Genomic DNA, 25313 nt, shown 5'->3' with positions numbered 1-25313 from the left:
TGTCGACGCTTGCACCATATGTATCCTGGTCCGAAATTTGGATGAAATCCGGCCGATTTTGTCTAATTTCGCCAAATTTTCCTGTATTGACATATTCGGGATGTAAAAATCAACGCTTTAAAATAAAACTTTGACACAAAGAGTTCTATTTAACTTACTCACATGATGCAAATTATTGAACGTAATTAGGAATTTTTAAAAAATATATATATTTTATGAAAAAATGTTTTAAATTCATGAATGAGTATTTTTAGTTTATGAATGATTATTTTGATTTAAGAATGAATATTTTGATTTTTATGAATGAATACGTTGATTTTAAGAATAAATATTTGATTTTATGAATAACAATTTTGATTTTATGAATACATATTTAATTGTTATGAATACGTATTTAATTGTTATGAACAATTATTTGTTTTTATGAACAATTATTTTTGCTTTTATGAACAATTATTTGTTTATATGAACAATTATTTGCTTTTATGATCATACAATGTTAATATTTTTTTTTTAAACCAAAAAGTCATGTATGAACATCCATATATAATTTATTTTATGAACACATATTTTAAATATTAAATATATATTTTATTTTAAAGAACAAATTTTCGTTTTTACGAACAATTATTTAATTTTATGACCATATGTTTTGTTTATTGTGAATATTGTAACGTTTCACACGCCATAATCTAACGTTCATATATAAAAAATGTAATCGTTATTTCATTTACTTAAAATTAGTCGTATACTTGTTATGTGTTATGTATACAAAATATGTGTGTGGGTATGGGCCTGGCCACCCTTTTTGTGGACAAAAAATTGATTAGTAACTTAGAGAATCACTAAAGCATGACTTGATTAGGCCCTCTATTAGGCAATCAGTTGGTCCCCACTTATGAAAAATTCTGGATCCGCCATGGTTGAGTTATCTGTGCGATTGCATCGTGGCAAAGTTTTTTCTTGTATGTCTCTGGGTTACTGTCCTTATATTCATGCTTCCGTTCAACTTTTAATTTTATTAACTAATAGATTAAAGATTGAATGTGAATAAAACACGTTTTCCTTGAACATTATGTCGTTATTTCATTTATATTTGCTAGATTGTGGAACACTTATTTTATATAATTGTAACTGCCTGACGTCTTGTTATTCATGTTTAAGAGTGAAAAGTGGTTTGTTTATAATATAGATATGTGGTACGATTTCTATTGGAAGGATTATTCACCAAAAAGACCGAAGTTCATGAAGTATTGAACAGCTATAGGTCACCGTACAGTTAACTAAAATCTCAAGAAACACTTTTGATTTACAATCTAAAACGACTCTTTCCAAGGAAAACGTCGTAGAAACATAATACAACATGAAACTTTCTATTTTGATCGTTGATACCGGTCGTGTGGGTTTTCGTATTTATTTGATTTTTATTTTTATTCTGACAACAGTAGTTTTGATAGAAGCATTGTATGAATTATGAATTGTGTGTATTTAAATAAAACTATGATACATTGTATTTCAGAGATCTAGTCAAAAGCGACTTTTCAAAGTTGACCTCCATTTTCAAGCTTGTGAGTTGTCCGTATGTTATGCACAGTTAAATCAAACAACACAAAGCACCTGGTATTGTTTTATTTCATTCTACGCATCATCATTGTGGTTGTCTTCAATGAGTAATAAGAGCCCTTCCAACTTTCCCATTCTATCCCGTCAGCATGGGAGGTGTGTGTTCCTTTAAGGTATCACCCATTCAAGTTAGAATTGTGACATTTGCCGTACCACCAGCCTCCTTTGAACATAGTAGCACAGCTGGATCCATGGTTATCGTGGTCCTGATCTTTAGTACTAAACATCTTACCGTTATGATGTGCAAAAGAGTCACCTTTAAAAAAAACAATTTTGAGATATACACACTGTATCATAAATCAGTTATCTATAAATGGGACATATCTATAAAAAAAAAAAAAAAAAAAAAAAAAAAAGACTTTTTATACATTATATTTCACTAAGAACAGATAAGACTTTTATACATTATTTTCCACTAAGAAATGACTTGTATACTCTATATTTCACTAAGGGAGCACCCATTAAACTTTAAAATGAGGGGAGGAGAGGAGATACGGGTTTTATTTTCTTACTCAGATTATTTTTTTTTTGGCGAACAAATTTATTTAGTTTTTCGAGGCGATCAATCAGTTTTTTTTTAAAACAAAACACGATAAGGTATTTGGGATAAGCATCCAGAATATTTTTTTGTTGTCATCTGATCTCCCCGTTTTGAAACTTATGGAACAGCCTATATCAAAACAATTATGAATACTTACCAACATTTCCTGTAAAGTTCGAGAAAGTCAACTTGTATTTTGATGCTCCATCCCCAACTTTGAAGTTCTTATATTTTGCATATCCATTATGATTTTCAAAGTCTTTCATTGAAATCAACAGTTCATAATTCCCTTGTGATGTTAGAATATGTAGTTTATCGTTGCCTGAATTGATAACAATTAAACTATTTAATTTTGTATAATGTTTAGTCAAATATTTAGTAAAATTGAAAGTATAGAAGATTATTCTCAGTTATTAAAACTAACTGAAAGAAAGGCAGACTCTATTCGGGAATGGGCAAAAAGACAAACATCCAACAAATGCTTCACACAATATTAACAATTGAGACACACAGACCCAAAAGGTAAACTACCCTTCTGTAAGATTACATCCCAGCTCCTTTGTTCTAACAGGGATAATCTGAGCCGGATCATCCTTACCAGATCACCCAGCTTGAGTTTCTTTGTTTTGCATGCTTTCCTCTGTTCTGTAAAATTTTTGCAAGAATGTCAAATTTACTTTAAAACTTGTTATTAATTATACGGAAATTTACGTAGAAAGTAAACATCCACAGTATATGCTGGGATTCGCACTCAAGACCTTTAGCATATTAACCCAAGACACATAACACTGCACCAGGACGACGTGATACCAACTAACAGTAATTTAACATACTTAAAAGAAGCAAGATATATTTTATAAGTGGCACGAGTTGGCAGACCTTTATTATGGTAATATTTTTCCATTCAATACTACTTTAGTACTTATATTATGTTTTCTAATAAAAAAAAGACGCATAACTAACACCTGTGTCATTTCTAATGATCATAATTTTGAAGGTGATAAATAAAAGGAGAAACTTTTTTTCATAAATTTCATAAAAGGGTATACATAATATAGTAATAAATAAAGTATATTTTAATGGTGATGTGGCGTTATAAACTAGATTTTATGAATTGTAAATGGTTTTTCGTCTAATCTAAAACAGGTGGGATAGAAAATAGTTATTCCATTCGGACTTTGTGACTCAGTTTTAGATCACCCTCTGGCCTCCGGCCATCGGGGTGATCTTACACTGACACACCGAGTCCTCGTAGGAAAACTATTACGTAGCCTAGTCCGACAGATAACCTAATTTATCTGTCTGTAGGACAAGACTTCTCCGAAAGGAGGGTTATATACCTAACTTATAATGACTTCACGGTTCATCTTAAAAGCAAGCTAACTAAAGATTATGCCATTTCCTACAATCAATGAATTCTGCTGTAATTTATAGAATATACAAGCTGTATATTGTAAGTTGTGGAATAAAACGTGTTACAGAAAACTTTTCAAAATCGTTTTAATTTTTGAAATAAAGTAATCAGGGGTGGCCAGAGGATGTAGCCAGGCTCCAGGCGCGTAGCTACGTTTACGTCAAAACGCCCGGGCGTACACTTGAATTTGATAAAAAAAAAATATCTCAATTACAAAGATCTGGTTTAAAGCACATCAGTGTTGTAAATCAATCTCCAATAGCTTGTTATTGCTTATAAAAGTGACGAAATCTACTTCCGATCAAATAGTACCGTATTATATATTTGTTTATTTTCCTTCGGTCAAAGTCTGAATCTCCTGGTGATTCTTCTTACTTTCCATTTGTTCAAAGAAATTCAGCTGAGATTCGATATGTGCTTTGAATTTTAGCCGAGCCTGCGACATTTATGACGCGAAAAAAAAATAGCGAACCTAGATTTCTTCAGCGGCGTCAACATTTAGGTTCAATATGTGGTTATTTTAATATCAATAATTTTGTCAAACCTTCATGAAGTTTTACGAAAGTTGGACAGAAGCTTTTTATTCTTAATAGAGTATCCAAAGCATAATGATGAATTTATTTTTTTGATTTTACCGTATTTTACTGATAAAGGGAATTTGTTTTTTGCAGTTAAAGAGTAAATACAGTCTGCGGTTAAAGAAGTGTGTTACACTTCAATTACTTTGTCAAACCTTCATCGAATTTTATGAACCTTTAACTGAGAAGCTTTTTTTGTGATTAATGTCTGAAGCAACTTTTAGCAATTAACAGACGGTCTGTGGTTAATATTGTTTTTTACTAGACAATTTTGAAAATCTTCAGATATTGTATTGAAACTTTGGCAGAAATTAATATTCCAGATCAAGAAAAAAAAACCATCTTAATAAATTTAATGTTTGATTGTTTTAAATCTTGTAATGAAATGAACTGATTGATGGATTCAATTTTTGAAGGGGTAATCTCAGACGAGAATCACGGTAATCCATGGACCCCTTTACGAATTTTCATAATGTACCTAAAAATCTATGCAAATTTATCATTTCATATCCATTTGCACAAATACAGGGGTTTTAGTCAAGTAATTGCTTTAGCCCACGGTTCCTTTATAACATATTTTAAAGTAACTGGTCTGGATAATTTCTCTAACACTAATGACCATCAGATTCCAAATCAACAAAATGGGTTCATTAACATAAAAAACAATAGTCTCTAAAGTATGTTCAACTTTCTACATGCAGTTCGTTTTAATGATAGAAATGGGACTCCCCCTCCTCCTACCCACTACTATGAATAGGTTTTATAACCTGGATCCGATTGGAGCTCTCAAACTCCTCGCCGAGGTTAAGCGTACACTTAAAAATAGCCTAGCTACGCCACTGCCAGCTCCAAAAGCGGAATGTGTGATTTTTTTTTATATCTGCATAAAAGGTTCATTATTTGATTTAAATGTAAATCTGACAAACCTCAATAAAGAGGACGAACCTATTTAACATCTAGAGCTGGGCTGGTAAGTGCATTTGTGTGGACCTCTTGGATAGCCAGTACCGATGTTTGAAAGGAAGTGTTAGAAAACTTTTACTTGTAAATATGTTATTTAATATACAGATACATTGTACTTTATTTTATGTTAATGATTATAGTTCATAAATTAAGTAATAATTCTCCTTAAAAAATTACCTTACCAAGCCAATGTTCTCCCTTAACTGTCCCAAATCCTTCTTCATAATCCGCCCATTCTCTATAAAAATCAACCTCACCATTGATTCGACGCTGAAAAACCTAAAAGAAAAAAAACCCAAAAGCGATAAAGAATTTCATAGAGATTTCAAAGCAACCTCAAATTAAACCTGCTCCAATCCCCCCTCCCCCACACACAAACATATAGGAATAGAAAACCAATGAGTTTTAAAAAGATTTCAAGTAGAGAAAAAAACACACTCTGTATCCCCACGTCGGTATCATGTGGAAAAAAATAGAATTTTAAAGTGGATGATATAAAATTGAATTTATTGTTCGAAATTGTATTTTTATTATTTGAATGAAAAAAAACCCACTGTTAATAATGAAAAATAGGAAAAAGCATTTTGAATGACGTGGAATCGGTGGAGAGAAATACCTATAAGAAAGTCAGAGTAAATCACACGATAAACTACTGTTTCATTTTCCTGTATTGTTTTCGTTTACATTTATTTTATATAAGTAGACTTAATCTTTCCGATACAACTTACAGTCCAAGCTCCGTTCAAATCTTCTGTGTCCATATCACAATATACATATTAAAATCATTCTAATGAACCCTGGGGATATATCTTATATATACCACTTTCATGTTCGATATCAATGTCTCCACAATCCAAAGGACTTCTCTGGAAGTGTTTTACTTTTAAAAAAAACACCAAATATAGCATATAAAAGATTTCAGTAGTTGCAATACTTAAAGAGATATCGTTATTCCGAAAATAATAGACAATCCATGTGTAATGAAAAAAGGAAAGATTTGCAAAACATATTTTATCTTTGATTTTCCAGTTAAACTAGGAACGGTATATCTAACTATATAGGTTCCAGAATTAAAGGAGCTAATATTAAACCCTATGGTTTTGGTTAGATGTATTTTACTAATCATGCATATATTGTTTCTAAATATAAAATGTATTTGTACATAGTTTGGGAAGAGGAGATTGTCCTTGATGTCGTAGATGGGCTTTTTTTTCAATAAAAACGTACTTTCTTGTTCCAGCCACTTTTAAAAAAATGTGTTTGATCTTTGCAAGTAATTTTTTGTGCAGTCAGTACATTGAATTAGATTTAACATTTTTAAGCAAAGAAAAAGTTTATTTTTTAGAGGGGTTGATAAAATATTGATTCCTGAATGGTCCAAAACAACCAAAATGGCATTCCTGGACCGCCTGGTCAACATTCATACTCTAAAATATCGTAAAACAAGAACTATCTTTAAAAAAGATATCCGACGTATTTAAATTTGAGTATATGTTTAAAACTATAATTTCGATAACCTTCAGAAGCACAAAGATGCCATTTAAATAACGTTTTTTCTGTTTGTGTTCAGTATTCTCGGTCCTCGTATCTTTCTGTTTACATTCACCAAAACCCCGCGGAAATCTCACATGCGTAGGTGCGTTCTAAAAGTCATGTACAACAAAGTTTACATTAAAAATTATATATAATTGTCCCGATTAAACAGCTGTCGCGGATGCAAAGAGCTATTGGAGAAACAATTATTTTAATAAAAATATAAATCTTTGTAAGATCTAGTCAAATATTGATAGTTTTTCACTTGCTTTCCATCACGATATAATTAACGAGACGTTTTTTTCAAACACAACCAAATCACCCACCATGACAGCATTTTGTCCAATCACAGAAAGGATTTTCGATATTCTGTTGCCATACACTACAAACCATTAAAGTCTGAAATGGCCTACATCTGTACTCGACTGTACTGATTTTTACTCGACCAATCTAAATTGGTCTGTTTACTTGAAATTACTCGACCCCAGTCTGAACCATACTTGACTGTACTGAATCGTACTTGACCCTTATCTTTGCCGTTGAAAATAGTCTGAACCATTACTCGACCAGTCTGAAACAGTCTTAACCCATTCTCGACATGTACCCGACCTATTTTTCCAGTCTAAACCATACTTAACCAAAGGTCTGAACAATACTCGATCAGTCTGAACCATACTAGACCAAAAAACCTCTTCTTTTTTAACTGTTAAAATAAATTTCTTTTTAACTGATATATATAACAACAGCCAACAAAAAATTTAACCTTATAAAAGAAATATATCTCTTGATTATATTTAGAATAAAAAAAAATATATTATATATAACTTATATAAAAAAGGGATAAAATTAAATAAATAAATAAAATTGTTTTTCTGATTAGTGGTGAAATATAAAGTATAACCTCTGCTTGGGGGCAAACTCATAAATAAGATCACACCTGACCAGAGGTATTAAATTCTAAATAAAATTGATTCAAAATAGCAACATCCTGTTTAAATTAAATAACAAGGCCTTTCGAATATACATGTATGTACTAGATAAGTAATACACGAATTTAAGAAAATAGGGCTTTCTTTTTACCTGTAAAACACACATGTACTGAGGTAATTAGAACATATTAAAGTGCTTTATGTATGCCATGTTAATTTGACAAAAAAATACTAAAATAAATTTAAATTTTTTTTACTGTTACTTTGGAGTACATTTCCTTTTTTAAAAAGGTTATCGAGAATTGCTATGAAAATTCTATTATCATGATTATATTAAATTCTTGGTTTAATAAAACAAAACAGTTAAGCTCTTATTTTTTTAGAACTTATTAAGTTGTATTATATACTATTTTATATATATCTTAATAAAAAACATTCACTGCATTATTAACTAAAGTCAACTGACAAGTTGAACATAAATCTATACTAGGCTTAAGTTAATAGTGAAAATAGTCCTGTTACCATAAAATACTTCCGAAATATTCATAAAATTTTGAATAATATTGAAAATATTAGTCACAACTCAATTTTTTAAATTATTTGATCAGCTTGTTTTATTTAAATTTTAAAAGTTGATATACATTATTATGTAAGTGTTAAATATATTGAGTTGAAGTTATATTATGGTTGATTATTGTGAAATTTTAATTTCAATACTGTATTGAATACATTTTTAATTTCGAGTTGTTGTTCAAATTTCATTTTTATTAAAAGAATTCCTAAATTGATAAAATTCAGTTGATATATACAAAGAATAGGTCTAGGTTGGTTAAGACTAGGTCGAGTATGGTTCAGACTAGGTCGAGTACGGTTCAGACTAGGTCGAGTTCGGTTCAGACTCGTATAAAATGGTTATGTACTGGTCAAATACACATTCAGATTGTTAAGTATGGTTCAGACTACAGTCGAGTATTATCAAGTAAATCTCAGACGAATTCAGACTGGTCGAGTAAAAATCAGTACAGTCGAGTACAGATATAGGCCATTTCAGACTTTTAATGGTTTGTAGTGATAGTTAAGCGTCCTTAAGTTCAATGGGCACAAACCGAAACTATACCGACTACGTCGCAAAAATGTAGAAATAAATGTTATTTTTACTTAATTTTAGTTCTTTTATAGTTCAAAAGTATATTTAGAGCCAACATTTTTTAATAAACAGCTTTTAACATAGGATTTTTAATTTCAGAAGCTGTGTCCCTGACAAAATGTCCACTACGAAACGAAGTCATTAGAATTTGTTAATAAGCAGTTTTATTAAATCAATGTAATTTTTGTTTGCAAGAGATATAAACATTAGGGTCTTACAAAAGAAGTGGTGCTTTTATAACGGCAATTAAATTGTTGGTAAGAAAAATTGAGCACATCAAATGGACTAGAGTGATACCGTATTTTTGTTAATGTCCACTACGAAACGGGTAAAATCTCCTTCAGTATCTGGTTTTAAAATCATGAAAAAAATATCAGTGTACAGCTTAATACATGCTTTGATGAATAGAATCAGTCTTGTTACTATTGCAATATAGGGATTGTGGGGGGATTAAACATGTGAAACATGTGAAACATGTCCCCTACGAAACGGTCACCTACGAAACAAGTATGGGAGAAAAACGTTTCGTAGTGGACACTACCACTACCATGCAGTCTTTTTTTTCTCTTTTTTTTCAATTATATTCGTGCAAAACAAATAACAAGGGTAAGTTTTATGTAATTTTTATTATGTTTTTTTTTAATTAACATAGAATAGGGTTGATGTCAACTACGAAACTTTATGTCCATTACAAAAACGGTTTTGTCAACTACGAAATGCATCAAAATGTCCCCTAAGTAACATGAGTTGTACCTTCATATGTGAAGTACTGTCTAATCTTTATCGATAAAAAATGGTTCTCCAATTCAGAAAAAAATGTGATTTTTCTAGTATATAAAGTAAACAAACTGGAATGTCTAAAGGAAACATTTAAAATTGCAAAAATATGTGTGTTTAGAAGCAGTTTCGTTTTTGTCCCCTACGAAACAGTACACAAATTAGGAAAAGAATTTCATTTAAAAGAGTATTTAAGATTGCACTTTTTGTTTACAAACAGGTCTATAATAGATCTAGCTATTCAATATAACTCTTGAAATTAAATTTTATACAAGTTGATTTTTCATTTTTTTAGGTCTGAAAGTCACGCTTTTATTGAAAAACGCCCAGATATCGACAATTGTAACAGATAATATAGATTTAACTAATATTTTCTTTTTCAATATAGTTGATATCGTTTATGAAACTGAAGAACAGGGAAAATTTTATTACAATTTAAGAGTTTAAGTGTTCAATACTTTAGTATTGTATGACCATGGCACGATGCTATCCTGCTATCGACAACATCGACTTGATATCTAGTCACAGTATTCCATTATAAAAAGTCACGGTTGGGATACACTGTTTTATAATTTTCCTCATTTCGTTCTGTAAACTAGTCTACTTTATTGATATGAAACAAGTGTTGATATCGATGCCATCAACGATATGCACTCTGTCAATTTATCCTGGGTTGCGTTCAATATCGTAGCGGCTACATAGGGCTACGTAGATTTGTGACTTTTGAATGTTTAGCTAGCCTAGCTGCTACATAGATATTGATAGTAGCTAGGCTAGTTACTCGCTCAGTAGATAAAAATCTACGTAGCACTACGTAACTGCTACGATATTGAACGCAGCCCTGGTTTCATAATCGATATCAACTATATTGAATAATTTTTGTCAATATCCGATTCCTGATTGTGTTTGTATTTTATTGGTTGTCTTTGATTTATATATATACACACGTCTAAACATTTGCCAATTTTGTTAGAGAATCAAAGTGATTCGAATCCTTGCTTCTGTAACATCGTTGCAACACTAACTGCATCGTGTCAAGCGTCCTAGACCACTCAATCACCAAGGCTATATTAAAATATAGATTTCGTTGGTCAATGGAATGCCTAACCCCGTCGGCTTATATGATATATAGTGACAAGTGGATGGTATATCGTGTAGATAAGCTATTGTGTTTGTCGTAAAAAATGATTATGTTAATAACCATGCCGCGACAAACATGATAGTCACTTACGACTTTTTCAAATGTTAACATTTCAAACTTAATTTTATGTGTTCGACGTTAATATTCGAAATCTTGACAATGACAACTCACCTGAAAGACTAGCACAATGTTGCGATAAAAGTATGATGCTGATTATTAGTGATACTACCATACTCTCCATGTTTGCCGCAACAACTTTACCTGACTTGTGTATACTATGCTGTAGAATAATACGTTACATGTCACAGTTATTGTTGCTTAGTTGTAAACGGATAAAAGGGGTTAAAAATAGGTTCCTGCCGTAAATAAATTGTACTGCGCAAAATATGTCAAACGTAAGTTCTTTGGCACTAGAGCGGCGATCCAATGGATAGGCACTTGCGTTTTAAAAATGCTACGAGATTGGAGGTCGAATGATACCTTCTTTGCAGACTAATGCTTATCCATGGGATCTCTTATATAATCTATTTCATCTTCATTGTGTTATTGTGCTATAAAAATTGTGTATTATTGTCTTTCATTTTTGCTAATGTGCATTGTCTATATATTTGTAACATATGTCGTGGCTCTGACTAACACATCCCGTAATTGTGTTTTTGTAAATGATTGTATTCTTGTCTTTAATTGTTGCTAATGTGCTTTGTCTATAGGCCTTTTTGTGTTTCTTTGTTGCATATTTGTTTGTTTTATAGTTATCAAGATTATAAAACCTTGTTGACTGCTGTACCTCAATTATTGACATTTTTACCTTTTGTGTACACATTGTTGTCAATATAATGGAATTTTATGCGACTGTCATACAAGTAAGAGGTTTAGCAGGCTTTAAACTACCAATTTTAATCCACCTTGTTCTACATAAAATTTGCTGAACTCAAATATCCAACTTATTGTCTAAAACGGTGTTCAAACAACTTTGCAGTATACTAAAATTACATTTGTAATTTGTTTCCCTTCAAATGCTTGTTATCTATTGTAGATTTTAACATGGTTTTTTTCTCAATATGATCTCAAAAATAAGTTTTGGTTTCGTGCTATTTTTATAGCTTCAAGTCGTCCAAAATTGGCCAATTTTGTATAGAATGATTATTCCCGAAAAAACCCTTTTCAAGTTCATTAATGAAAAAACATGATATATGTGATGTAATTTTGAAATAAAATATGTTAAGATATGTAATAATTTGCGAAGAAGATGCGGGGAAGGGGGGGGTAAATTTAGAAGTTTTTGGAATACACTTAGTAAGGAAATACCTTTGCTGTCGCTCAAATTTGTTGATTGTAATTGTTTACAAAATTGAAAATAAGAAAACCCACTCAACAACAACCACCCCCCCCCCTCCCCCGCCCTGGAAGATCAAAGGTTTGTCATGTCCCCTTATTGTGTAACAATTCTAAACTCTTTACAACGAAACATTAGTCATATACATTAGTCATATAGACTACAGAAGTAATTGATATGATTAAAACGATCACCTTAGAAATATGTAAAATCACTAACAATACTTACAGTGGCAATGATTTTAAGTGCAGTAAAATTGTAATCAGGTTTAGGTAAGTTGCAACTTGCGAATAGTTTTATAAACAAATTTTGTCTACCTATTGGACTATAACATAAAAAGAGCTTCAAGGTAAGTAATCTTGGGTTGAGCGCTGAAAACTTTTTTAACCCCGCAACATTTGCATATGCCTAACCCAAGTCAAAGGGTAAAATCCTTCATTTTAAATTACCGTCTTTGAAGTTATGTTGACTTGTGTCTTCCAAATATGATTGAAACACTCGGGTTTACTGTGCATATGGTATGTCAAATCTTACGAATTTACAATCAACTGACTGGTATTTCATCCATTTTTAAAATAGGATAAAGGCTGGTGACATTTTGACTGGCCTAACATAACGTTTTTGATTCCATGTATTTTCTAAAAGTTTAAAAAAAAACAATAACCCAATGGTCGAGACTTATTTACATTTTGTACACGTAGCACAAGCTAATGGTTACATTTGATTTTCCACAGGGTACTTTACATTTTATTTCTAAAGAAAAAAGAACACTAGAAAACAAGGAAAAATAGTTCCTGTTACCAAAGATGTATTTTATCACAGTAACTAAAACGTTTTTTGTGAAAAAATACTATTATGAATGGTTCTTTAGTAAAGTACAATGAAAATATGTTCTATCGTTAAACATTAAAATATTTGTTTAACTACATGGTAAAGCTTTACAATAAAAAAGAATCTAACCCCTAATCATACAACAAGAAGCTACATAATTCTAAATGCTGTATGTGGTTGAAAAATTAACGATTAGTGATACAAAATATCCGAATAACATAATTATTAATAAGAAGCTATTGATCAACAAATTTCTTAATAGGAACAAAAAAGGTATGAAATAAATAATCTACACTAAACATAAAAGGAAATCAAAGTTTTTGTTGGGGTGTATTGATATTTGTGTGTGAATGATGTGCTAACATATAAGTAATTTTAACTTTCTAATATTTTATTTCCCCAGCAATGAATTTATTGCAATGGTCGTATCATCATTGTCGTCTCCTTCAATGAGTAGTGGTAGCCTTTCCATGATTTCCAATTCACACCGTCAGCATAGGATGTATGATTCCCAGCATGGTAAAGTCCATTCAAATTTGAACTATGACAGCTTCCGTACCACCATCCGCTTTTATAATTTAAAGCACAATTTCCACCACTAGAGTCATTATCTTGATCTTTCGTACTAAACTTCCTGTTACTATGATGCCTAAGGGAGTCTCCTATAAATTTAGTGAAAATTGAATAATTCATAAAATTTATATGAACAGTAAACATCAACTTTTTACAAAAATAACATATATTTTAATTCTAATTAACGCATGATACAAAATTGATATTTATCAGTGAATTTAATTTTTAGTATCAACAAGATGCTGTCAAAGTGACTTTTTTTAAACTATATTTTTATGTCATGACATTTTTCAATATAACAAGTACCATAATCAACAATATCGAACTTGATCTCCATTTTATTTTGTTATCAGTAACAACATATTAAAAATTTGGAAAGCTTAGTATTGGTTAAACAGTTCATGAGTTACAACACGGACACGACTGGAAACACAATTTTTCAATCTTTCAAGAACCATTTCTCCTAAACGGTGAAACTGAAAGTCGCCAATATTGAGCTTGACCCCATTTTGTTATCAGTAACACTACATATTGCAATTTGAAATAGTTTCGGTTGAACGATTAACAGTTAAATTCATGGACACTGTTTGGCATCCGCCCATCGCCTACGTTTTTGAATAATTGCATTAAAAAACTTTCATCAAGCAAGTATTGACTACTTGTACATGCACTTGTTTCAGAATAAATATTCCTATATACCTTAGGACATTTTTTGTCTAAGACAAGTGCCTAAGACTACGTGTTTATGAAGTGAAATGCACATAACATTGTTTCCGGTCGACATACATTAAAGGATAAATGACTTCGAGAAAGAGAGAAAGGCGTATATGAAGAAAAGTTAAAAAAATATTTTTGGTAATTTCTGTCGTTACATTGATTTCCTATATCAAAACATATTTATTTATCCATACAGTTTGTATATTTCTAATGTATTCAAATTATCATATGGGAATATACCGAATAGATATACAATATGGAAAATAAAGCTGAATAGAATAAATTTCAATATTTACAATTATAAAGGAAAAATATATATAAATATTGCTCACCGACATTTCCAGTAAAATAAGATGCCGAAAATGTCATCTTAAATTTAGAAGCTTCATTGTCCACACGAAAGTCGCTATATCTAGCATATCCATTTTCATTTTCAAAAGTCTTCATTCTTATCAAGAGTTCATATTTTGCCTGGGATGTCAAGATATGGAGTTTGGCATTACCTGAAGTAGAGTTTCAAATTTATGGAAAGTATAGTTTAGGTAAGGTTTATCGATATAAAATATAAATGTGATAGCATTTTGATATTAATTGTCTTTGACAATAATTTAGTTTATATTTCATGCATCTGCATGTACGTAAACCTGGGATAAAACTTCCAGAGGCGGAGTTTACCATGGTATTTTTTTTCTCTTTTTAAATTTTCCCTTCCAAACTTTAGTTTCGATGGTACCCGATGAAGGTTATTCCGGACAAACGTGTCATAAGTCCAAAAATCAGTATCATAAGTTTTCCAAATATTCAATGTATGTTCTGCGGAAGTATAAACAGGATAAGTACCTACCGAGCCAATGTTCACCCTGAAGAGTCCCGAATCCCTCTTTATAATCTCGCCAGCCTCTGAAAAAGTATTCTTCACCATTAAGTCTGCGTTGGAACACCTGGACAGTCAAATAATAAGAAAAACTGTTCATATCTTTTTTTGTCACTCTAAGGAAAATGTCAAATCAGATATTGTACATAATAAGATTTATATTAATCTAATAAGAAACAAATACTTTAATAAAATTAAAACAAATACTAAAAACAAAAGGATTTAAAAAATAAAATAATACTCACTGTCCAACCTCCGTCCACATTTTCCGAATCCATATCACAGTAAACATTAAAGCCACTCTGTCCTGATCCTTCAGGGTATATCTTATACACACCACTTCCACGTTTGATATCAATGTCACCACAATCTAAAGGGCGATTATCTGAAATATTATGAATTATTAATCGGCGTATACCGTAAAATAGCTTTACATTGTTAGGTTTGCATTTATAGCAAACTAAAACACTCAAAAACAGAAAAATAACAACTAAAAATAGAAGAGACTGCTATGTTTATAACGAATACCATAACAACAGCAGTGACGCTTGCAAGATTGGACCATCTGAATTTATCAGAGCCAATCAACAACATCATTTACACCAGAAATTGGCATTAGTTGAGACCATAAATAAGAGGCAACAGTTTAGATATAAATAAAAGAAGATTTGGTATGTTTTCAAATGAGACAACTCTCCAAAAGAGACCAAATGATACAGAAATTAACAACTCTGAACTATAGATAACCGTACAACTATTAGTAAAACCCATACCGCATAATCAGCTATAAGAAATCAATTCAAACGAGAAAATTAACGGTCTGATTTGTGTACAAAATAATGATTGTAGAAAAGACAGGAAAAGAGAAAAAGACTATCAATGTGTGAGTCATCCCGAAAGTCAAGAATAATTTTGTTTAGAAAATGGATTTTACACTTTTTTAAATTATCATGAAACTGAGGGAAAAAATTGAATTCGGATCCAAAATATGGTTTTCAAATGTTAACTAATCAATAGATATGACAATCTACTTTTAACAAAACAATGATTGGTACTTACTGTCAACCGCATATACGAGTATATCTAATATACTGAGGAATACTACACATGTCGAGGTAATAGACATTTTGATGATGTTGATCTAGTTCCTTTGCTTATTATACAACACACTGAATCAGGAAAATACAAAGTTAAAATAACAAATTGCGAAGATTTAATGTAACGACGGAAAACATGTGATTAGTTTCCTTGTACCGGGAAACAATATTCGTATTTGTTTGTTTTTTTATTTTTTTCTGTCAGGTTTTTTTTTTGCATATTCGTTGTGGTATCTTAGCGGTGACGTACATTTGGTTTCGTGTTTGCCCTTTACATGTAAATAGAACAAATCTGTCTCATTCTTTTTTGGCAAACTTGAATGATCGTATCTAAATTGATTGTTTTTATCAAGAATTCTCTATTTTGTTGACATTGATCCTCAGCTACCGTCTTCATCTTCGTTTAACTGCTGTTTAATGATGCTGAAATGAAGATCGAAATTTCAAGAAAAAAATATGTTTCTTGAATTTTTTTTTAACATTTCTAGCCATTATTGCCTGTTCAGCAGTGTCTTGTGCTTTACAGATAATTATGTTATTGTAGAAAGAAAGCATCTTGTATGTTTTCCCATTTTCTCCGGAGGTGACACACTCGCAGATTTTGATTTCGTTCCGAAATGAATTTTCTTTCTTAGTTTATTGCATTCAACCGACGACTTTTACTCGTTTTCATTTTTTCGTATTGAACACTCGCAGTTACTTTTATCTTTAGAAATCGAATAAAAATATAGGAAGAGCTCAACTTTCAGAATATGTTTGGGGTGTAAGATTTTCTCTTTTTAGTGATTTTCAAAATAATTGATAAAACTTTACCCCTAGGATCTATTTTGGACATGTTGGCCATTTTAGTTGGCAGGCTGAATCATCGGACACATTATTAACTTAACGTGTAACGGATGGTTGTTGCCAAATTCGGTTCTATTTTGCAAAGTAGTTTAGAGAAGATTTTTGTAAAAGTTAATAGATGACGACGACGCGGGACGTCAAGTGATGAGATCAGCTCACTTGACAATTTGGATCAATGTAATAGAAATATTTAAAAATCACAAATATTTCAAATGTTATGCACAATTTAATATGCATAACTTGTGCTTTGTTGAATTTGATGAAATTGACGTTGCTCGGTATTTTACATCACGCAATTGCGTTATTGTGCTGTGGTAATTGTTTGTATTCTTTCGTTTTTGCATGTGTGGTTTGTCTATAGGTGTCTACATTCCATTTTGTCTTTTCTTTGTTTACATAGTTTTTTGTTTAACATAGTAATTTAGATTATACCATAATGTTGACAACTGTACCCCAATTTTTACCATTATATTAAAAAGAAGATGTGGTATGATTGCCAATGACAACTGTCCACAAGAGACACCTATTATGTGTGTTTATTTTGCTCACACATTGTTGTCAATATAATGGAGTTTTATTGGACTGTCATATAAGTGAATAAAAAACAAAACGGACGACCTCTGAAGAGAGTTACCTGGAATATAATTCCGAAAGAACTCGAAACATTGTACACGTAGCACGTAATCAATGTAAGGTCGGAAATGTGATCCATACTATAAACGGGTGGATATTTGGATCAATATACATATAATTTATTTTGATCACACATTTTTGTCAATATAATGGAGTTTTATTGGACTGTCATATAAGTGAACGGTTGAGCAACATATTAAACCAGGAATTATCCAATATTTTTCCATATGGAAATACCAAATAAGTGTTAAACTAATATTCACGGTTCATTGAATATGCATTATTTTCCTGTTTTAAATTATTTCGATTTCTAAATATAATGATTGCACACCATCAACAGATGTTCAATATAAAAAACAATTCTATAGATATAAGTTTTGGGATCCAAAATATTTGAACACTGCACATCAATTTTTTTTTTTTTTTAATAAAGTATATTTCAACATTGCGCATACTGGTCAGATTTAATTAGTTTATGACTTATTTGTTTGATTGAATTCCAAATCATTATCGACACATTTTCTATGTTCCTATTTCATATTTTATTTCGACGATATACATTTATAGATCGTTTGTGCATGAGGAGTAATATCTGAAGTGCGTCTTTCTACTTTGTAGGCAAGTTAAAACACGAAATTTTAGAGTAGGTTTACTTTCTGTTTCCATTGACAGCATTCAAATATTACTAGTATTAAAAAACAAAACGCTACTCATATCCATACAGCAGGCCTTTTTACATCTGAGCATAGTTTTATGTGGAAGTAGCACTAACAAATATTTTTTAACCTGTTACCATTTGATGGCTATTATTCGTTTGTTTCTCTTTCCTATATTTTCTCCCATTTATCTGTTTATTTATTTTAACCCTGTCGTGTAATGTTGTCATTTTAATGTTAAAATTAACACTGACATTAAAGCGGGAGGTTTGGCATGCCACAAAACTAGGTGCAACCCACCATTTTTTCAAAAGTAAAAAAAGTGTAAAAGTGAAGAAGGTTTTCTGTAATGCTAATTCTTATCTTCTAGTTTCTAGGGAATATTATGTGTTGGTTTTGAGTGTACAACACGGGAGTTAATCCTCAAAAGGTGAATTATTGACGTCAATAAGAACCACCGCACCACAACAATAAAAACGTACATAGTGCAGCTTACATCATGATGATTAGTTACCAGAACAAAGAAACACAAAGGCACATTATATTAGCAGTTTCACGTTGTGCTCGCAACTTCAAATGCTAGCTCAGGGATACTTGATACTAAGTAAACGAAAATAAAAAAAAACAAAATCCCCAGCTGTGAAAAGTAAAGTCACAAAAGTACTGAACCCCGAGGAAAATTCAAAACGAAAAGTCCTTAAGGTCAAGGATCAGTAAATGAACTAGTCCATAGATTTTTTTTAAATTTAGAACTTGATTAGATATTGAAAATATACATCAGAAAATGTAAAAAAAAGTATATGTCACCGACTTCGTTTTCGAGAAAAAATCATTTTTAAATGGTTCGAGAGGGTACTAAATTACATTGAATATATAGGGGGAATCTGTATTTTTCTTCTACAATTTTCTGTTTCCGGTATAAATCACGTAAACCGCTCCATAGATTTTTTTTTTTAAATTAACATTTTCTTCCTCTTTGTCTTACGAATTTGATGATGTTAAAAAAAAATATGGTCACCGACTTCGTTTTCCCTGTAGAAGCGACGCAAACTCAAGATTTTGGCAAAAAAAAAACCATCAAAATTCGTGACGTCGTTATTTTTTATTACATAACGTCAAGTTATCATGCTAATTATTTCCAACGTTCTTCGTGTTGATTATGCACGATTAATATGTGTTTCGTATTGATAGATTCTTTTTATCTGGATAATTATCATTAATTTTTATTTTGTATTTCCGATATTCTTTATTCTTTATATTTAGGCACCCCATTATGCTCTTTTTCTTTTTTCTTTTTTTTTTTGCCTTTTATTCTGCAATTTTTGCCCATTATTCTGTATTCCGTTAACCTCAATCAGACCCTCTTTTATGGAACATTTTTAAAAGAAATTATACGTTATAAAAAATATGATACATGTATGTTCATTATCAATACACATGTCTAAAACAATTACTAATTCAAACAAAAATACATTGCAAGTACATGAACGCAAAAATAGTAAAAACATAAAAATAGAAATCATCAGGTTTACTGTCTACAATCTACAAGTTGACGCAATAAAAGATGTAATTGAAACTATAATTTGGTATGCCCCCGCAACTGAAAGTTGGGGGGGGGTGTTACCCCTGTCCCTCTGTCCGCCGTCCTTCTCCTATTATAGTTAATCCGCATAACATCTACAGTTTGAATCCTAGAACGTTTTCACTTTGTTGTCTGTTAGTACATATATTGAAGGTGTGCATGTGGTCAGGGTTGTGATCTTTATTAATATTTGCTCTAATGGGAGATTGTTGAATTTTGTCACTTTTTTGGGTAACCAATTCGTAAATCTCTTAGACTATAGTGTAGATCATCTGTTTGCATTTTTTCTCCGTTCCGATATATGATTTGGCAAATTTTTGAAAACAACGGTTACTTTACTTTAGCAGCGGAACATGTAATAGCTCGTTTTTTGGTACTATATCACGACAGATCGAGTTCTGTCCATATACTACTGCTTAACATCGCATATATAAACAAACATTATATCAACGATTCTACAAATTATTGAAAGAGTGTCGTGCGGTTATTTATACATCTTCAAGTTAACAATTAAAACACGCAGACAAACTGACATCTTTGTAACTATTCTTTTTTGTTCTGCATAAAATTTATTGTATACAAGTCTACAAAAACGTTTTAAAAAGTTTAGTAAATAGTTATTTTTCCATAAGTGTACATGTGTATGCTCGAAGTATATATAGAATCAGTACATGATACACAACATGCGACAAAAAAGGGGGGGTAGTAATAACAGGAAACTAAATTAAACTAAGGCTTTGATCGATGTAAACTTCAATAAAACTGGAAGTTACACAAGGGGAACAGGAAAATAAGAATATATTGCATCACTTACGACAACCTTTGAATTGACCAGTGACTTTTTTTTATTTATTACTGACCAGCCACAACGAGATGATCCAACGAGTTTTTAAGGGTTTATATGAAGTGTGGACCTAAATGTTCTTTATCTTTAAATACAACGCTTATTCTGTAAAATCCTCAATAAAGAATTTTGTAAAATTCTTCTATTATTAAATGATTTCTTAATTCTGTACATGGTTCTTGTCTGTGTCAACACTGTTGTATTAAATTATTATCTTATTTTCTGTTGTTATTCTTTATAATTTTGCAAACTTGTTTGTTCAATTTTTACATTCGCCAGTATCCGTTATTCTGCAACTCCCTTTGAGATCTTATTATATGTGACAATAAATTAATGTCCTTCTCTCTCTGATTTTCGCTTTTTCTCAAGACATTGCACGGTCTTTGAAGCACGGTGTATTTTCCAGAAGATACATCGTGTAAAACATTTACAAGGAAACCAAACATACGGAGATTGAGATATAACTTAAAAACAGATGTACAAATTAATGTTTAATATGTCTACCAAAATAATCCCCCCCCCCCCCCAAAAAAAAAAAAGAAAACACACAAAAAAAAAAAAAAAAATATAATCGCACACAGGCTGAGAAATGACTCGTAAATGTTTGTTTTGTTATTTAGTTCATCCACACAAATGAGGGAGGGGGGAGGACCGGGATCGGAACTCCGGGATCGAGTATTTTTAAATACGGGATTTCGGAATTAATCTTTTCGGGATCCGGGAATCTTTTTTTCGAATTTCGGGATGGCGGGATTTATTTTAAATTACTTTAAATTCGGGACCTCTGGATTTCATTTTTTAAAGTCCGGGATTTCGGAATCGGGACCCTTCCTATTTTTTTAGTAGGTATATAGTAGTAGTATGATATAGAGATGATCGATATAATCTCGTTCTCGACCTTCAAGTTTTATGGGTGAAATAGAATTGATAACAGTTCTATTCTATATTTGAGATGCTACTTTCAGGGTACATTTTTATTTTTTATTCGGTTAATTTTTACCCATATATATATATATATAGAACAATTTCCTTTGAGGAGACAACCATACGAATCAATACTAGTAAGACAATTCTTTTAAGGATCCACTGAATGTTCTTTTATTAGGATAATATTCCATGTATAACTCTTTAAACCATAAACTATTTATACATGTATCTATTAAAAAGATTTGTGTTCTATTTTTAACATCGAAACTTTCAACAAAATTGCGGACGTGAAAGAAAACACCATTAGAAAAAAACAAACACGTCAGAATACAAAATGTAGCGATGGATTAATGATCGTGGGACATCATTTTTGTTTATTTTTCATTTGTTATAGTCTAAAAACTGTTGTATGAATATTAAATTATTGTTCCGACCGTAAAGAAGGTTAAACATTTAAATGTATTATAGTTTAGTGTCATCTATATGACTGACTGGGGATAAATAGGGGATATCTAGTCTTACCGTACAAGACTAAGTTTAGTATTAATGTCCCAAACTTGCACCCCATTCTGCTTATTTCCTGCTACACGATGTCTTTTCCCAGTGAATATAGCATGTATAGGGTTTTTGTATGGACAGTTTTGACATACTACGTATAGAATACATGGGCGGATCCAGGATTTTGCAAAGTGGGGCGAAGTTTTTTAAATTCGCCGAGCGGCGCGAGGCGAACAAATTTTGGGACCTTTTTTTTGCTAAAAAACATAAAATAATTGTAAAATGCACTTTTTAAACGGTTCTTGAGGTGGGGCATGTATATTTAATAGTTGCTGTCAAGTGTAAGAGTTGGACATTTTTGATGTTGTATTCTCCCCATAAATTGTCTATCATAAAATTATAGTATGGGTCAAAAGCTATGAACTGATATATTTGATGTGGGACTTGTCAGTAAAAACAAGACATGGAAAATTCTCGCTTGTTGTATGTTAAGTTAGCATAAACTCACAGATTTCTTGTTGTAAACAAGATACACGCCGCGCTATTCGATGAATTTTACAATACGAGCGACACGAGTTAAAAAAGACAAACAAGTAATTTTTATACAAATGTTTGGTTGATATGTTTTACCCAACACAATTGAAAATTAACCAAAAGCTACGAATGAGTCTGAAATGACAACGAATTTATGAATGACGGTCGACAAATGGAGACATAAAGGCCACACCAGCAGGCAGGTTGCAGTCTGATCTTGATAAAAGTATTCGATATATCAGTTCATGCAAACCCCCGTCCCGAAAAAAATACGCCCGTTTTTTATTCATTATGTTCATTTAATGCTATATTATTCTGTTGGAAATTTTCGTTTCTATTAGCCAAAAAGTGGACAAGATTATTGTTTTCAATCTAAATACGGCCAGACTATCAGATCTCAGACTGCCTCCTCAAACAATGGCTCGAACCTTGCACTTTAAATCTATCCAGAGCTTATACTGACTGGGGATAATTATTCAGCTATGTTATTTTAAGATAGGCGCGGGCGTTTGGGGTTAAACATAATTTCGTAGGTAAATAATTTTAATGTGGAACTTTTTTCATGAGATTATAATAGAGTATAACTTTTTTTGGTTGAATTGTGAAATAGAAGTCAATACGTTCTTGCTCACTCCTTTGTCGCTTTGAAGGTGTCATGATTTTTCATGCTCAGAATTGCAAATGTGTTCCTTTAATTTGAATTTCAAAATGACTAAGTGACGTTTTTTCGACGAACTGGTCAACTCAACCATACCGAATCACTCTACTGTGATGCGACTGCCATATAAGTGAGAGGTTTAGCGCTATAAAACCAGGTTCAATCCATCATTTTCTACATTTGAAAATGCCTGTACCAAGTCAGGAATATGACAGTTGTTGTCCATTCGTTTGATGTGTTTTATCATTTGAATTTGCCATTTGATTAGGGACTTTCCGTTTTGAACTTTCCTCGGAGTTCAGTATTTTGTAGTTTTACTTTTGAAATAATCAGTAAATACTGGCGAAAAAAAATCTGTATAAGAAAAGAATTGTCTCATAAAAATTAAATACACGGGAAATGGCAAAGTTTACGAAGTCTTGTCTAAGTCCAAGCAAAAAGGGGGGCGTACGCCTTCATGCCCCCCTCTGTATCCGCCACTACACGCAGTTACTGACAGCTTGTTCAAAGCCAATAACAACTAATAAAAAAATCAAGCATCTAAGACTAAATTCTTACCAAGATTTCTGTAAATCAGTGTTGATTGAGACCCACTGGAAAGAAATGCACCACTATTATTCTGTGTAACAGATTGTCATTGTTGCGTCAACCAGATTGATTTCTTGTTTTACTTCATTTGAATTTTAAAAGTGTAAGAAAAATTGATTTCTTGTCCAAAAATACCGTGTGTTGCACTTATAAACATTTCTTCCTGTTTTTAAAACATGCTAAATGTTTATAATTACATGTTTGTGTAAATTAACATTCAAACATTAGATGAATTGCATTTATTTCAAACGTGCCAGAAAACATGCTCATATTCGAATAAGCTGACAATAATTCAAGTGAAACAGGGATGGGGATATACAAAGTACTGTAAAAGAAAAGTTAGAGTATCTATACTAATAAACGAGAAGACCTAATTTTGTGTGTCGCTTCTCTTCCTTCTACAATGAATTAATCATCATGCCTCTGTGTTCTATATAGGTATAGTCGCATTTGTCATCTTTTCTTATGATTATTCAGTTTGTGTTATTTTGGGAGGAAAACGAAAATAAAGGTGTCAGACCACCAATTAAAAATCCCTATCTGTTCAACCGAATCTTGCAATTTTCACAGCTATCTAAATATTTTACCTTAAGTTTAACTTCAAGGAAACCAGGTATATCCTGAATTGTACATGTATCACCTTTCTACATGTCAATTTTCAACCAATGTTTAAAGTCTTATATGAAATTTCTGATCTTGAAAACACAGGTACTACCATAATAACTCCCTGTTTTCTTGAAATCTTAAATTAGTGTACTATGTAGCGCATTAATCCTGAATTTTTAACGCAAACTCATAGACAAGTGAATTTTGACTCAAAATGGTTTAACTATATTTCCCTTTCACCAGAAGTTTCATTTCTGCATATTTGTTGGTTAGTTTAAGTAAACAATGACATCAAAAGTACTATTTTGTGTCAGAGTTCAATATACTGTCGAGACCGCACTGTTTTTCTGTAGAAATAGTGGTGAGCAACAGTGGTCAACAGTTTTCACACTTGTTTTAACTGGTCGGCAGATATCCAAACTCAAACACCTGATTTTCGTTTTGAAGGTCGTCTTCATGACTTTTCATATTCATTTTCAAAATCCTGTAGCATTTCTTCAATTTTAGCAAACAAGTTCTTTCTCCTAGAAGATACATACTTTCCGTCAGATTTACCGTTGTCCCATTGAAAAGTCGCCGGTTGAAATTTTAACATTGCAAAATCTGGTCAAAGGGACGTAATTCGTACAAAACGTCGCAATATTTCGCGGAATCCGCTAGACGGCGTTCATTTACTGTTACTTGACCTTAATCAAATGGCAAAATCAAAAGATAAAACACATCAAACGAATGGACAACAACTGTCATATTTCTGACTTGGTACAGGCATTTTCTGATGTAAAACATGGTGGATTGAATCTGGTTTTAAACCGATAAACCTCTCATTTGAATGACAGTCGCATTAAATTCCCTTATGTTGACAATACT

The 25313-nt window shown here is 31.6% G+C and overlaps 3 protein-coding genes across 3 annotated transcripts in view; all 3 read right to left on the bottom strand.

The window, feature by feature from the left end:
- LOC139519007 (ficolin-1-like) overlaps positions 1-25313 on the bottom strand; it is a 90584-nt gene that overhangs the window by 40862 nt on the left and 24409 nt on the right. The gene's annotated exons all lie outside the window — the stretch shown is intronic.
- Positions 1614-10967, bottom strand: LOC139519011 (ficolin-1-like). The gene is made up of 5 exons (XM_071310725.1): positions 10818-10967; positions 5848-5999; positions 5302-5398; positions 2322-2486; positions 1614-1879 (listed from the first exon to the last, which is right to left on the bottom strand). The coding sequence occupies exons 2-5, from the start codon at positions 5878-5880 to the stop codon at positions 1740-1742; spliced, it is 435 nt and encodes a 144-aa protein (XP_071166826.1). The 5' UTR covers positions 5881-5999; positions 10818-10967; the 3' UTR covers positions 1614-1739.
- Positions 13187-23905, bottom strand: LOC139519010 (fibrinogen C domain-containing protein 1-like). The gene is made up of 6 exons (XM_071310723.1): positions 23811-23905; positions 16037-16146; positions 15223-15362; positions 14948-15044; positions 14436-14606; positions 13187-13475 (listed from the first exon to the last, which is right to left on the bottom strand). The coding sequence occupies exons 2-6, from the start codon at positions 16101-16103 to the stop codon at positions 13225-13227; spliced, it is 726 nt and encodes a 241-aa protein (XP_071166824.1). The 5' UTR covers positions 16104-16146; positions 23811-23905; the 3' UTR covers positions 13187-13224.

This window comes from Mytilus edulis, chromosome 4 (assembly GCF_963676685.1).
Source record: "Mytilus edulis chromosome 4, xbMytEdul2.2, whole genome shotgun sequence".
Lineage (NCBI taxonomy): Eukaryota > Metazoa > Mollusca > Bivalvia > Mytilida > Mytilidae > Mytilus > Mytilus edulis.
This window is presented reverse-complemented; position numbering and strand designations above follow the sequence as displayed.

What these genes read in the sequence shown, in the direction of transcription:
- LOC139519010 (XM_071310723.1), bottom strand. Translation starts at nt 16,103, where the DNA reads ATGTCTATTACCTCGACATGTGTAGTATTCCTCAGTATATTAGATATA. An exon ending in ATGTGGACGGAGGTTGGACA is followed by an intron (nt 15,045 to 15,222) that starts GTGAGTATTATT and finishes TTGACTGTCCAG; the next exon opens with GTGTTCCAACGCAGACTTAA. An exon ending in TTATTTTACTGGAAATGTCG is followed by an intron (nt 13,476 to 14,435) that starts GTGAGCAATATT and finishes CTAAATTTATAG; the next exon opens with GAGACTCCCTTAGGCATCAT.
- LOC139519011 (XM_071310725.1), bottom strand. Translation starts at nt 5,880, where the DNA reads ATGGACACAGAAGATTTGAACGGAGCTTGGACT. An exon ending in ATTTGAACGGAGCTTGGACT is followed by an intron (nt 5,399 to 5,847) that starts GTAAGTTGTATC and finishes TTTTTCTTTTAG; the next exon opens with GTTTTTCAGCGTCGAATCAA. An exon ending in GAACTTTACAGGAAATGTTG is followed by an intron (nt 1,880 to 2,321) that starts GTAAGTATTCAT and finishes TTTTTTTTAAAG; the next exon opens with GTGACTCTTTTGCACATCAT.